Source organism: Balaenoptera acutorostrata, chromosome 13, assembly GCF_949987535.1.
Source record: "Balaenoptera acutorostrata chromosome 13, mBalAcu1.1, whole genome shotgun sequence".
NCBI lineage: Eukaryota > Metazoa > Chordata > Mammalia > Artiodactyla > Balaenopteridae > Balaenoptera > Balaenoptera acutorostrata.
In genome coordinates this window covers 18,566,728-18,583,223 of record NC_080076.1, presented here as the reverse complement: position 1 = coordinate 18,583,223, position 16,496 = coordinate 18,566,728, and the positions used below count along the sequence as shown (strand labels likewise).

Genomic DNA, 16,496 nt, shown 5'->3' with positions numbered 1-16,496 from the left:
ACCTGTCCTTTAGTCTCTTAACTTAAACTCCTACTTACTGCTCTCCAAACTAGATAGTCACTTCTATTTAAATCAAGGGATAATGACTTATATAAAAAACATACATGATGAGATTTCCCTGGTGGTCCAGTGGTTTGGACTCAGCACTTTCACTGCTGGGGCCTGGGATCAGTCCCTGGTCAGGGAACTAAGATCCTGCAAGCTGCTGGCACGGCCAAAAATAAAAAACACCATGAAACAAAACAAATAGATACCATGTTTCTTTATGTATCAGTTCCCCAATACATTTTAAATTAAAATATATGTACTGTGTGGTGTTAGATACACATTGAAATATGAAATACTGGTTATTACAGCTGTTGTAGCAACTTTTCCTAGTTAAGCATGTTGTTTATCAATTAAAACTTTTAGTAATTTTCAGGCTTTAAGTTAAATCAAGTAATTAACTATGCTTAATGCATATAATTTCTATAGGATAATGCTTTTTAGGAAACAACTGATACTAATACAGATTATTTGTTAACTATATGTTTAAACACTGAAGTCTATTTTTTACTGCTTTTTAGGATGAGCTTCTATGCTTTAATACTCCAGTTTTAGTATATTAATAATCTAAACTTTAAGTTTAGGAGTCCACCACTATTTAGTATTTTCAAATAAGTGATCTCACTGAAGGCACAGGATCTTAAGCAGAAAAATGATTTGTTTTAAAAATGAAAGTGTACACAACACCCTAATGAATGGTTTTTGTTCCTAGTAGTTTATAGCAAACATATCAGGCTAGGTTCAAGTGGATTATGTAAATGTGATCAAGTGTCATGCCATTAGTTGAAAAATATTCTCATAAAAAAAAAGAGTCCTCTAGTTGTACAGGCTTGGTAGTTTAGTTTTGCATCTACTCTTGGAGACTAATCAGGGATGGGCAGAAAGCTCAGATTAGCCTGTTCTCCCCTTTTGACCTTTTAAGTGGAGAATTTTCTTTTTGGTAAAGAGGGGTATATCCTTGTATTAATTGCTTAATAGCAGACAAATAATTGCATTGTGGTTTTTATAAAGCGGAGAAAAAGAATAAAAATATTAATTCTAGAGAAAGACTATATTTAGTTTTCATTTGTGTTCTATGTACTGGATTTGGGTATTAGTTGATATGTGTTTCAGTGCTACAAAATTAATTAAAATATTATTGAATACTCATTCTATAAATGCAATTTTTTTTTAACTCTGGTACTGAGGCAAAGTACTTAACATCCTAATCTGAAAAAATGTTAATGTGTGAAATATTTTCTTTAAAAAGATAGCTAAGGGTATTTGAACAAATTTTTTTTTTTACAGTTGCTAATTTGTCCTCCTGTTACTCGGTTCTTCTATGGATGTAAGGAATACTTCCACAAACTATTGATTCAGGGTGATTCTTCTGGAAGATTGAATATTTGGAACATATCAGACACACCTGATAAACAGGAAGGTACAGGAGGTGCTAGTAAATCACTAGCAGTAATTTCTCAATTTTTTAAATTTAACAACCTAAATACCAGCCACTGTATAGCAAATTCATAATGTACATATGTCATTTTCTTCTTAGAATTATAGTTGATGACAGTTATTCTTTGGTATATTACTGAATCATCTGTAAGCACATTTATTTTTATATGTTTAATGTTTTTTCTAAAATGCTTAAATGTTTTTCTTTTATACCAAACAAAACCTCCACAGAGCTGGAAATGAGAACTTCTGTTAGTTTGCAAGAGGCATTTGATAAACTGAATCCTTGTCCTGCCGGAATTATAGATCAGCTGAGTGTCATTCCCAGTAGTAATGAACCTCTTAAGGTGACCGCAAGTGTGTACATACCAGCCCACGGACGACTCGTTTGTGGCCGTGAAGATGGAAGCATCGTTATTGTACCTGCCACGCAGACAGCCATAGTGCAGCTGCTGCAAGGGGAGCACATGCTCCGCAGAGGTATCCTGAGGATCTACTAGTGTCTAAAGTGTTTTGAGAACTCTGTAACCATGAACTTGACAATGTCTGCACTCTTTGTTTTTAACAAATACAATGAATCCGTGTAGTTGTTAGTGTGCAATGTAGTTGGTAGAATTTAATGTGCAGTTAATAAAATACACTACAGTTGACCCTTGAACAACTCAGGGGGTTAGGGGCGCTGACTCTCTGCACAGTTGAAAATCTGCATATTACTTTACAGTTGGCCCTCTGTACCCTTGGATTCAATCAGCTGCCCCTGTGTAGTACTGTAGTAAATATTTATTGAAAAAAATCTGCATATAAGTGGACCTGTGCAGTTCAAACCTCTGTGGTTCAAGGATCAACTGTACTTAGTGTCTATTATTGGAATAAACACCATGTAAGGACTGTAAATAAAGAGGTATCTAATTTTATCTCTTTGATATGTGTTAATAATTCCATTTATTATTGGGTACCTATATAGTGTACTAGTAATTATCATATTATCAGTAATACTGGTAATCTTTTAGAACAGTGCTGTCCAGTACAACTACATATGTAACAATATAGGTGACTTTCGAATAGACACATTAAGAAAAGTAAAAATGAAGCAGGAGAAATTAATTTTAATAATATATTTTCTTTAACCTAGTACAGCAAAACTATTTTCATTTCAACTTGTAATCAATATAAAAATTACTAATGAGATATTTTACAGTTTTTGGGTGCTAAGTCTTTGAAATCTCATGTATATTTTACATTCATAGCACATATGAATCCACTCTAGCCAGACTGCAAGAGTTCAGTAGTCTCATGTGGTATGTAGCTACCTTATTTCTAGAACTACAGAGCAGTTCTAGAAAACTAGAAGCCTTTTCAGTGATAAAATGTATAGCTAAATCCAAAACTTCGTTCACAGGTTGGCCACCTCACAGGACACTCCGTGGTCATCGGAACAAAGTCACGTGCTTGTTGTATCCGCATCAGGTATCAGCTCGTTATGATCAAAGATATCTGATATCTGGAGGCGTGGATTTTTCGGTCATAATTTGGGACATTTTTTCTGGAGAAATGAAACACATCTTCTGTGTCCATGGTGGCGAGATTACTCAGCTTCTGGTTCCGCCTGAAAACTGCAGTGTAAGTTGATCATGAAAGATTATTTCACTGTGGTAGAGTCAAGTTGTGTTGCTATTAGGCTTACTATAAATGAAATGCAGAGTAACTTAAAATGTGACAGGAGAATTAAAAAATCCTTTTAATTTAAAAACTAAACAGTGGTAATGTGATGTTTAGGCAAAGTTACAATTATTACCATTGGGCACATAGAAGTAGAAGATGCACATAGCTTTTTTTTCCTGTTATTAGCTCCTAAATAGCGTGGCTTGTCCCCGAAATGTAGTAGTAATTTAGAATATGTTTACTGAAGTTTCAATTTTTTGTTCTAAAGTAGTTTAAGTATCCCCAAAGTCATTCTCTAATCTCATTATTTTCAGCTTCATCTGAGCAGAAAGATAGTAAACGTATACTTTGGTAGTTTGAAGCAAAATACTTCTCATTACTTATAAATAGAGTTTGTTTATTTTGATTTTTATTTGTGGCTGCGCCGTGCAGCTTGTGGGATCTTTGTTCCCTGACCAAGGGTCAAACCTGGGCCCCGGCAGTGAAAGCACTGAGTCCTAACCACTGGACTGCCAGGAAATTCCCTAGAGTTCGTTTAAATAAACAATTATTGTGACAAGAGAAAGCATAACAGGTACTGAAAATGATTTTGGAAAATTTTGTACATACCTTTGTGAAAGCAGATGGCTTTCTTAGTGATGTGCGTGTAGGTTAGGCCATGATGTCAAATATAAACAGCCTAATAATTTTAGAAATAGGAGATTTTAGGAGAACTTAGGATGGATGAATAACAGACCCATAATTTCTTTTACTGTTTGTTAATCATGAACTTGTTCATGTGATTAGCCACTTCTGTTGGCATCATCACTATGCCCACACACTCACACGTGTGTGTGCACACACATACACAAACACACAGACACACCATCTTCTTGCACACATGTTTCATGCCTATCATAATCCCTTCAGCATCACCAGTTATGGTCTTACTGAAATGAAAAGCATTTGACTTCTCTATCTGATACAGTGTTCACAAGGAGTCTCATTTCAAAGCTCAGAAAATCTTCCTTGCCCTTTCTACTTACTTAATCTTCCTGGTAATGTATGTTATCTGCCATGTTCTGCCAGTGCTAGATTTCATTTGACTTGATACTGGTGATGTTGTAGGAGGTTCTAGTACCAGTGTCTCTCTCTCTCTTTTTTTCCCCTGCCAGATTTGAAAATTCAGATACTTAATTATCCTCTTCCTTCTTTTTAAAAATTTTTTGCCTTTTTCTTTCTTCCCAGTTGGTGGTTCGTTTCTTTTAATCTTCATCACTGAGATAAATTATTGTGTATTTATTTAAATAACCAATTGTATGTTTATTTTAGTGAAATAGGTATCATTGTCATTATACTAAGTTACAGCACTGTTAGAACCCCTGCCCTAAACTTTATTTAACAGTACTTAACGCCCCATACTAAAACATGAGTTTTTTGATCTCTGACTGCAAATTTGGGGAAATATCTAATTTTTTGATGCTGAAATTGATAATTTAGAGTATTTTATTTCAGTTTAGTGCAACCATTTCTGATTTGGCTGGTTTTTGTTTTCATAAGAATAAAACACTGAAAATACTAGAGTGTGTGTGTGTGTGTGTGTGTGTGTGTATTTTTTTAATTACAGGTATTAAAAGGAAAGTTTTTCTGAGTGGTTTCCATAAGGTCATGTTTTCTTTTTGAACTACATTAATATATTTTTTAGCTTACATATTTATATGAGAGCATTTTCTGGTTTCTTTTTAAAAAATTTCAAGTGGGTATTTAATATAATAAAATTTTTTTGATCAACTGCATTTAGAAATAATCTGTAGTGAGTAAAAGCTACCTAATAGACATATATGCAACTAAATAGAGAATGGTCTCCTTACTAGACTAGGTGCCCGCCAGAGGTGCTAGTTGCCTGGGAAATACGAAGAAGAGAGAGACAGACAAGGAAGTCTGGTACTTGGAAAATAATTTACTTATTATAGGCTTAACAGTAGAATTTTCCTGTTTTTAATTAACTTTCAAAAGTACTGATTAAGACAAATTTGCTTTTAGCTTTGTGATAATTTGACAAGTAAATAATGCCTGCCTAGTTATTAGGCTGTTCATTTAGCTGGTAGTTTTAGGTCCAGCAGCTAATATGTTTGAAAATCAAATAGCCTAACTGATTAATAAAAAGCTAAGAATTTGATATTTGCTAAATGTTTAGCAGATGACTATTTTGCTGAGATTAGAGTTAACAACATCATATGCGGATTTTAATACTTGAATTGTCCTCATAAATTGATCCAATGTCATTTTCTTTTAGCAAAGAAAATTTTTATTTTAAAGTGATCTGGTAGTTGGAAGATTATAAATATTTACCAACTGTAATGATTAAAGATAAATACTGAAAAGTTTGTCATCTGCTTTTTTGATTAGAATAGGGTTTTGGTTCTTATCTTAGGTAGATTGGGAAAGAAGTTGAGTTTTGATTTCTCGCAATTTTTTTTTTGCCCCAGGAAAAGATGTTCTAAAACAGAGAAATGTTGGTTGCATTTTAAAAATGACTTTAATTGTAATTAAGAATGTACAATTATGATGATTTTTTCTTTCTTAATTTGTGGTCATTTCATGTTTACCAAAATATAGGAGGTTGTTAAGAAAAAGTACTGAGCAAAATCATTGTCTCCTGGCTTTGGTAGACAGTGAACAAAAATGAAATCCTTCCTGCTGGGTGGAAAAGGTGCTGCAGCTGGAGATGAGCTTTGAGGACAGACTATACGCCCTTCCACAACTCCACACACATGCACATCTTACTTGTCTACTGTCCAGGTGTTTCTTTGTCATCCTTTCTTTCCCCACTCCTTCATTTTTGTGCTCTTTTAGCATCTTTTTACCTGAAATCTTTCCAAATTCTTGCTATAGATTAGTATTACTTTAGTGCCAGACTCAGTGGTTCTATATACTTTATTTTTAATACACTATTTCTCTATTCCTTTATTAATGGGAGTTTTAATTATTTAAAAATTTTGGCATGTTCATAGATGATAAACATTTCCTGTAGTGTTATGTAGAGTACCTACATTGAATAGATTTTATGTTTATTGTACATTGAAGGTTTTTGTTTTCATTTTTTAGAGGAATTTTATTTATTTATTTTTTCCCATATAGTAAAACTCCATTTAGGCAAAGTGCTTTGAAATTGAGTTTGATTCCCTGAATAGTCTGGTTAACTGAGATTTGACTTTCATATGATACAGATTATTTTAAAGAATTAAAATACAGTAAGAAAATTTAAAAGTTTCCTGAAGATATCCTTTGAGATAGGAAATATTGAAGTAATTCAGGATTGTATAGTGCCAAAGGGTTATTGACAAAAATTCTACAAGTTTTTTTGGGCAGTATTACTATCTGCCAAGTGATGCATTTCAGTGTTCCAAGAAATATAAACTTATATTTTAGGAGGAGAGTCAGGCAAGTATTTAAGTAAGTCTGTTACAAGGCTGACTATAAATGGTAAAGGAGAGATCCTAACAAAATGCTTTGGTGGATAAGGGCAGGGGCGTATCATAGGTACTCAGAGAAACAAAGAAATTTGGTAAACTCTCAAAAAATCCTGTGAGATTTGACTAACTGTATATTGACTTCATGAGGGGTGGTAGAACTTGAAGTGTTGAGATCTCTATTATTAGGTTATGTGCTGTTTCTATTTCTTTCTCCTTAAGATTATGGAATGTAAAGGAAAAAATTAAGTTTGAGGTGGCTTTTTTTTTTTTGTGGTTCGATTTCTTAAGAAAACAAAATGTACTATCCATACATATGAAAGAAATATATACATATAATGTATATAGGTATGAAAGGTATGTGTACTGTATATATATATATATGAAATATATATGAAAGGAAACAGAAGTGAAACTATCTACTAAAATAGTATTTGAATATTATATAACATAATACAAAATATATACTATAAATATAAATATAAAAGAAAGTTCTGTGCCATTTTTGTTTGTCATTCCAAGTTGTGCTTATTGCTTTTAAATGAGTGGTTTTGATCTTATATATTGCTATTCAGATGTGATGGTTCTTAGGCAGTTTTAATAGGATTCAAATTTAAAATGGAACCTTCATATTATTATTAAATAAGACTGCCACTTCACATACTCATATAGAAGAGTTTTTAGAAAATTCTTTTTAAAAACAGGCTTGTTAAAATTTTAAGTGCCTTACTGTTTTCAGTTTTCATCTGCACTTGGAATATTATTTACTGTAGTGTCTTAAAATATTTTATAAATAGGTATATAAAATGCAAAAAGTATTAAAGGTTATCAATAAAAAGCAAGTCTCTTTTTCCCTCTTGTTCTCCAGCTATGTCGTTCCCTTCATCCTGAGTGCAGTATTTTATAATCCTACAGAGACTTTGTATACTGTTTTTTAAAAATTTTTAAATTTTTATACAGTTTTTAAAGGTTACTTTCCATTTACAGTCACTACAAAATATTGGCTATATTCCCCTTGTATAATATATGCTTAAGCCTATCTTACACCCGATAGTTTGTACCTTCCACTCCCTCACTCCTATATTGCCCGTCTCTTCCCACTATATTGCCCCTCCCTCCCCCTGCCCACTGGTAACCACTAGTTTGTTCTCTATATCTTATACTATTTTAAAAAATATTTATTTATTTGTTTGGTTGCGCTGGGCCTTAGTTGCGGCAGGCGGGCTCCTTAGTTGCGGCTCTCGGCCTCCTTAGTTGTGGCTCACGGGCTCCTTAGTTGGCATGCAAACTCTTAGTTGCAGCATGCGTGTGGGATCTAGTTCCCTGACCAGGGATTGAACCCAGGCCCCCTGCATTGGGAGTGCGGAGTCTTAACCACTGTGTCACCAGGGAAATCCCTATACTATGTTTTAATACTTCAGAACTATAGCATTTTAGCTTAATCTTATTCTAATAACTGAGACATTAAAGCAACACTGAGAGGTTAGAGACAGAGTGATTTCCAGATTTGAATAGCTGTCAGAGGTAGGCTTGAGTGAATTTCCAAAATCTGAACTCTAGGCTAGGGGAGGCCAAAAGAGTGTGCCCAATGCCTGTGGAGTCTGAGGAAGAGAGCAGCTGAAAGGGAGGGCAGATATTTTTAAGGCTGCTGGTAGTAAAATTATTAAAATTGAATTGGAAAGATAAATAGCAAATTCAGATTCTGTTTGCTTTTGAGAGTGACGGGAATGAGTATTGAAGGGAACAAAAAATGTGACTTTTTAAAGTGTTGTGTTTTATTTACTTTTAGTAAATATATATCTAATATTACTTCCCTCTCCCATTGGCATGGATGATTAGATTATCACAGCTTTTTGCTACTGCTAGAACTTTATTCAGAACAGAATTTTTCAAAAATGTTTCAAAATAAATTTTGAAGCATATAAAATATATATGTTTCTCAGTGTGAACATATAGGCTAAGTTCTCTAATAGATTAGTTAAAAATGATTACTTTTCATTATATCTTATTAAACTTGTATTGTCACATGTCTCCAAAATTTTCCAGAAGGGGGCAGCATGGGTTTGTGAAAATGGGAATATCAGGCACCTAACCTGTTTGTTCCTTCACTTGACAATGTTAAATCCCCACCTCTTAGCGGCATATATGATAATATGTATGGTGTATGTGACTATATGTTTGCTAGTGCGTAATGTTCGCTGCCGGTAAGAACAATTAACAAATTAGGTTTTCTTTTTAATATATTGTCCTTTCTTTCTGAAAAAGTACCTAAAGCTTCTGCCTGAATTAGCTCTTATCTTACCTTTTTGAATTTGGACTTGTGTTACCAGTTTAATTGGATGTTACATTTTAAAAGCAATGTCTAGAATTATGGCATAGTCTCTGAAGCCAGAGTAAACTTTGGTGATGTAAAGGAAGCAAAAGCAGAAAGCAGAACTAACCTTTTTCTAAAATATATCACAATGTACATAATGTTCTGTAATATTCTTTTTTCCCATTACACTTAATTCTCGTAGATTTTGACTACTTTCATATGTTTTATATATTCAGCATCATGTTTTTGAAATTAATTTTTATTTAAAAAAATTCCATAACACATTGTTATGGAAAATACAGATATTTTCTAAAGATGGTCTGATCATCTTTCTATGTCACTAAGTGTATTCCAACATTTTTAATGACAGTCTGTCATTTATTTAATTTTATTAGAAATTTCAGAATTTTACTTTCTAATTTTTTTTTCTCTTATCAACAGTGGGGGTTGAGAATTAAGATAACTAACTAATTTTGCACATCTGGGATGATTCTTAGGATAAATTCTTAAATGTGAAATTGTTTTATAAAAGGGCATATTAATTTTTAAAGTCTTTTGAATACATATTACCAAATTGTCCTTCAGAAGCTTAGGAATAGGTTTGTACCACCTATTTACCTTCATAATTCTTCATCATCCTGTTTATAATCTTTCAAGTGTAGGTAATTTTCTAGACTTATAAGTAGCTGTATGAAGAGTATGTATAAGCGTATAGCACGCATTCTCATTTTGAAAGCATGAATGCTTTAATATACCAAGGCTGTGTTGGTTATCCATTCTGATTGCTGCATGTTTTCCAAAGTTTTACTACTGTCATATTTTTTTCAAGATAAAAAATTAATTTTTCCTATTATGGATAGTGTCTATATATTCAAATATCATAGTACACCCTGTCTCTCGTGTAGGAAGCTAAGAGAATCAATAATATACCAAGAGACTGTCAGTGAGGATCCCTTCAACAGTAATGAGACAGATTGCATCCCTATTCTGGCTGTGCTAATATTGTGTCAAACATTTTAGAAATTCATTTATTTATTACTTTTTTTTTTGCCTTATGAGGTTGGTTTATTGAAGTATAGTTGATTTACAATGTTGTATTAGTTTCAGGTGTATAGCAAAGTGACTCAGTTTTTTTTTTTTTTTTTAGTAAATTTATTTATTTGTTTGGCTGCATTGGGTCTTCGTTGCTGCGTGCGGGCTTTCTCTAGTTGCGGTGAGCAGGGGCTACTCTTCGTTGCGGTGCGCGGGCTTCTCATTGTGGTGGTTTCTCTTGTTGCGGAGCACGAGCTCTAGGCGCGAGAGCTTCCGTAGTTGTGGCACGCGGGCTCTAGAGCGCAGGCTCAGTAGCTGCGGCGCACGGGCTAAGTTGCTCCGCGGCATGTGGGATCTTCCCGGACCAGGGCTCGAGGCTGTGTCTCCTGCTTTGGCAGGAGGATTCTTAACCACTGCGCCACCAGGGAAGTCCTCAGTTTTTTTTAATATATATATGTATATATATATACACAACACACATACATACATATATATGTATGTATATATTCTTTTCAGATTCTTTTCCATTATAGGTTATTACAAGATATTGAGTAGAGCTCCCTGTGCTATGGAGTAGGTCCTTGTTGTTTATTTTATATATAATAGTGTGTATATGTTAATCCCAAACCCCTAATCTATCCCTCCCCCCCTCCGCAGAAACTTAGATATTCCTCTGTTTGGAGAGGTTTCTTTAGATCTTTAGTCATATTCTTGGTAGCAAAGAAGATTACATTGGGTATGAAATTTACTTTTAGTAATAGTCAGAAATGATTTGGTGCTAAGCATTGTAAATGAAGTGGTTGATTAAAGTGACTCAGTGGTTGAAGAGAATTAGTATGGCACAGAGCAAAGACAATTTTTCTTCAGTAACTTAATCATAAAGCAATTTTAAAATGAGTTAAAATTTATTTTAAGATGGCAGAAATTGTTAGGAAAAAATGAATGACTTTTTAAGGTGACTGTTCAGTTAGATGCAACATATATCTGAGTGCCGACCATTTTCCAGGTGCCTTCAGGAGCCGGGTGTATAATAGTGGGGGTTAGGTTTCTCTCGTGTTCTTTGATATAGACTTAAAAAGCAAGCCAGCATCCTTTGTAAACAAAGAGGCATTTTTAGCATATATATTCTAGTAATTTATCTCTAGGAAAGAGGTACACAGACTCTTTCAGTTAGAAAATCTCCGGTTAGAAAAATGGGGACAGTATCAACCCGTTTGTTTCCATGAGAAAGGAAAAAAAGATATTCCATAGTTATGTCAGAGGTATTGTAAATTCAGTGTTTATTTCTTGTAAGGATACTGGTATGAGCGGAATAAATAGGTTGAAGCCAAGCAGGCAGATTGAGAGTTACTAGTTCAGATGGATGGGGCCATTCAAGTTCAAAGTAGGAGCTAGGAGTAGAAGTGCGGGACCAGCAGCCATTGGGAGTCGTAATTCAGTGCATGCTGAGAAGTGAGGCCCTTTGTGATGGAAGATGTTAGTCCCTGAATGTGTGCAACCGAGGTTTGGGTGTGGGGAGAGGGTAAAAGGGTAGCACTTTTGAGTTCCTTAAAAAAAACTTAGACTGTCTTCAGAGTCTGCAGATTTGACTATCTCAGTCTCTAAAACCCATAAATATGTAATTGAAATTAAAGAAAGCACTTTAATGTTTTAAAGGCATGAAGTTAAAAATTATCAAGTAAATTCAATGGAAAAAGACGTGTGAGGAAATATTCAGGGAACAGTGGAAGGTGGTCATTGAGTTGTCGGATTGAGAGCTTTTATTGACTCAAATTGTTAAAAGTGCTAAAAACTTCATTAATGTGATTTTAAGGTAATACGTGAGCGTTGGTAATGATCATGTAGGTGGAACTATTCAGATTAAATTAAAGCAGAGCTATTAATATGAGAAGAAAACATTGAAAAGGGGAAACTAACCTAATAGAAAAATTATGAATGTCTCCGTATTTCCTGGTGAATACCTAAACGTTGGCAACTCCCTCAGAAAACGATACAACTCCATTATAAAAAATAGAATTTATGGTATATAATGACATAATACTAATAATGGTAAAGAGAATACTAACTACCGTCATCTTTTGTATGCATGATGTATTAGTCACTGTGCTGATTTCTTTACATATATTTCATTTAATTCACCCAGTGATTCTGTGAGGCCTAGTTATTGCTGTTCACCTCATTGTACAGAGAGATGAGGCTCAGAGAGGTTAAATAACTTGCTCAAGTCACACAGCAAGTGGCAGAGCTGGAATTTGATCCTAAGTAGTCCAACCTGAGGGCCTGAACTTGACCACCAAGCATACCACCTCCTACTAGGTGTAATTGTGTATTTAAAAATAGTTGCATTTCTCCAACTTTGCCTATATATTTTTTATTACTGATTTACATAAGTAAATATGATTTTGATGCATACTTAATTTTAAATGCCTAATTTATTTAGTATCTTTCAATTTGTAGAATAAAACACAGCCATTCTTTTCAATTCCTGAATTTCAAATTTTTCTTTAGAGAACTGTGCATGGCTCAATTCTTTGGTAATTTATGTTTTAGTTTTTCATCTTTGATTATTTAGGTTTGGATTTTCTTAGTTTTAGCCCCCTTTCACCTTCTTTTACTTGTCACACATTACTTGCTTTTAAGAATATGATGCAAGATTTAACTTCAATTTTATAAATTTAACATATACACAGTTAAAATTTTTTGAAAACAGACGTAGCTAAGAAGGTAAAAGGTCACCTGTTATCCTTCTACATAAAAGAGAACCGAAGTTAACATTTTGATAATTTTTCCTCTAGCCTTATAAAATTCACTTACTATGCACTTGTGATTATATTGTATAGTTATCTATGCACATTGCATCTTCATTTAATATTTTAACAAATACTTTCTCAAGTTATTCTTATTCGTGAAAGTAATTTTTAGTAATTATGTAACATTACATTATGTGAGCGTACAATATTTACTTAGCAATTCTCCTCCTTTGGATGTGTAGATTGTTCCCAATTTGAACTATTGTAAATAATATTGAATATCTTTGTAAAACTTGTTTTCATTTATGATTATTTCCTTGGAGAGATTCCATGAATATTTTTTGGATTAGAACCTCAGAATTTTGGGGTAATAGGTTATTAACATTTTTAAGTCTATTGAGATCGATTACCTAATTATTTTCTACCCTCAGTGCCTATTTCATTGTCCCTTGCCAACACAAGATGTTTTTATTTACTTCCATGCCTCAGTTTCCACATCTGTAAGATGGAAATAATAATAGTATCTACTTCAAAGGGTTGTTGTGAGACTATGATGAATTACTGCCAAGTATTTAGAATAATACCTAGCACAGAGTAAGAACCCAATAAACGTTGGTTGTTTCGTATTATATAATTTCTACAGTCTTTGGCTAAATTGATAGGTGGAAAGAGTATTTTATTGTTTGAATTTGCATTTCTTTGATTACTAGAGGTAATGAAGTTTTTCTATGAGGATTTTAGTGAGTTTTTTTTTTTTTTTTTCATTTGAGACATAGATTGTCCTTTGCTCATTTGTTTCTGTTGGGGATATTAGTGCTTGTATGAGTGCTTAACTTAATTGAAATATTAAGCTTATGTGCTTTCTATTATCGTTGTTGAAATTTTCTTCTGGTTTATTATTTACTTTGATTTTTTAACCTACAGATAATTAACATTCCTATGTAATCTAATTTATCTTTTTCCTATTTAGCTTCTTTCATATTTTTGAATCCTGGGATCTTACCCCCGCCCCTCCAGAAATTTGGTGAAATTTGATTAAAAAGCAATGGCTGGATTAAAACAAACATCAAATACTTTAATCTATCTGAAATTTATTTATGCATGTGGGGTGAGGAAAGGATAAAAATCATCTGTTCCTCCCTAAAGTAATGGATTATCTCAACATCATTTATTAAATAAAATTTTCTTTGATAGGCAATGTCTTCTTAATCTTACACTAAATTCTTCATATTTATTTGCTGCTTTATTCATAAGGAAGCAGTTGAAGAAAGATGGAGTCCTGACTAGCCCGCTATTTCTTCACTGTTATCTTTTGTATGTAGTGAATGGACGAAGATATTAAAACTGGTCCCTAAAAGTCTTATTTTTATGTAGAACATAACTATCCTAATAGATGGTTAGTAAGTGTTTTGGTTGGACCACATGGTCTTATTTTATTAAAGAAACAGCTGTCTACCCCACCCCATCCCCTTCTTTTTAAAAGAAGGATGAGCTATGGATTTCTGAAAAATTTTTTTTTATCTAGTTTTGTGAAAGTGTGGACACAGCATTAACATTTGTAGGCTCTTTTTTCCCCTTCAGGTAGAATATTTAAAAGTGATAAATGATGCATCTTAACTGCATATTTATGTTCCAGAGAAGGAGTTCTGGGAAGTCAAGAAATAATGATTAAGAGAATAGTAGGATTGATTTATGAGTGAAAGAAGCTGGTCATTTATAGCTTGTCTAATGATGGGCATATTTAAAAGGAGAGACAATAGTTAGTGTTCATAGATTTAGAGAATATTCAAAGAGAAAGATTGTTTTGAGCAGGAGATTGCTCCTGGAATGATATGAAGAAAAGAATAATTTAGTTTAGAAAACAAATTGGCAAAAGTAGAAAATATATATATATATATAAAATGTACACTGGGAACTGTTGGAAAGCAGAATCATCTCCCCAGAGAGCTAGTGTGTGGGATAAACTAGCTGTCTCTAGTTTCTGTAATTCATGGCAGATGCTTAGGAACAGGTTACATAAGAGGTTTCTGGGAATGGTTTAAAATGAAGTCTTGTAAAATGTGTAAGGTCAGGCTGTATGACCTAGGTGGTACATTCTGACTCTGTCAGATCTTGTGATAGCTTGTGGCATTCCCCTGCTCAGCACTAATGTACCGTGAGGATTATTTACTGGCAAATTCAGTGAGTGCTTCCTTGGTTGAGAATAAGAATTACTTGAAAAATAATAATTGGTCTTGGAATATATTTGTTTTGATCTGGTATCTTCCTCACTTTCCCTGCCCCAATTAATTTTTTCACCAGATCAAAGTAAATATTACATATGGTTAAATATTCTGTTGCTTTTTGTTAGCTCCTGCTTTTAATTACCTTTTGATAGCATTGGTGCATTTTCCTTCTAGGGAAGAACTAATACAGTGTTTGGAACATGATTTTGAATAATTTTCACCTGTAAAGTACTGACCAAGTTGATCAGATGCTCAATCCATGTTGTACAAGTTCTGTTCCATAACAAAAAAAATTTTTTTTTAACGATATATGTATGTTACACTCTTTAAGTCAGTTGATAGCAGTGGGTGTTAAAGTGGAATCTGTGAGACAGTTAATTGGGGCATGGGAATAAAATATTAAAGCTTTTCTTTTTTTTTAAACCTTAACAAATTGAGCTTATGAACATTTACTAGATGGAAGGACATTGGTGCCTCACTTGCTTCATACATCAGATGGGCACATATCACCTGGGCCAAGAGTGGGCCTGCCACCTCCAGGAGGGTGACCTCAGCGCCCTCACCAGGTGTGCTTCCAATGAAAATATGTTTGCTTAGGAGAGTTGCAGGTTGCACTGTATAGGTCTTAACCTAACCATCACAAAATGGGCAGAGAAAATAGTGATGGAAGTCTTTGCGATGAAAATGAAATATCTTTTCGTTAACCACATAACGAGGTTCAAACAATGATCATTTGATCAATCTGGCAAGAAGGCAGCCACAAAATTCATGATTATATAAAATATGTGTTTACATCTACTATTGTTAACAATGAACTTTCTAAAGATACAGTGCTTTGAGGTATCGGCTAATGCTAATATAAAGTTATTAACATTAGCAAGACATTTAAGAAAATATTTCATTTTATCTTAAATTTGTTTATTTAAACTGAGTCATCCTTTTAAAGTATATATTCTGTGCACGTTTTACAATGTACATGATATATTGGCACAAAGTACATATACAATGTATAAATATACATGTAGTGAGAATACATTACAGAGTTTTTTAAATGAGTAAGTGTGTGATTGAACAAGTTTGGAACATAAATACTTTTCAGATAATTTAGTTAAAGATATGAGGTTCACATTTTTTAGTTCTTGTATTATTATTCTAATTACACAATTTAAATGTCTTATAAAAATATCCTCGATGTTAAGTCATGTTTAGGTGACTTTTTCAGGTTGAAATGGAAGAAAGCGAAGTAGAATGGAATTAATCAAATTATAGCATCAGTCATTGTAGGTGAAGTAAGTGTTCAGTAACCAAGATGTCTAGAATTTAATAATTTAATAATAAAAGAATTATGCTAATTCAGCTCATTTGTGAGGAAGCTGCATCTAAATCAAAGAGAGATTGGTGTTATCTAATATTCTTTAAGAAGTGCTTCTTCAATACTTTTGAGCGCAGATAAGGAGAAACCAAGTTAATTGCGTTTCAGCAAATCTTTTAAGTGCTTTCATTTAACAGGTAGCTGAGAATTATTTATCATTACTCTGTTCATTGTTTGAATTAAAATTAATACCAAAGTGGTGCTTGA

At 33.4% G+C, this 16,496-nt stretch overlaps 1 protein-coding gene across 2 annotated transcripts in view; it reads left to right on the top strand.

Moving 5' to 3' along the window:
• The window catches only part of WDR7 (WD repeat domain 7), a 365,561-nt gene that overhangs the window by 44,581 nt on the left and 304,484 nt on the right, over positions 1 to 16,496 (top strand). For both annotated transcript variants that reach the window (XM_007191962.2, XM_007191960.2), the window contains exons 10-12: positions 1,333 to 1,465; positions 1,714 to 1,962; positions 2,882 to 3,102. In XM_007191962.2, coding sequence (XP_007192024.1) covers positions 1,333 to 1,465; positions 1,714 to 1,962; positions 2,882 to 3,102 — 603 coding nt within the window. The remainder of the gene's footprint in view (positions 1 to 1,332; positions 1,466 to 1,713; positions 1,963 to 2,881; positions 3,103 to 16,496) is intronic.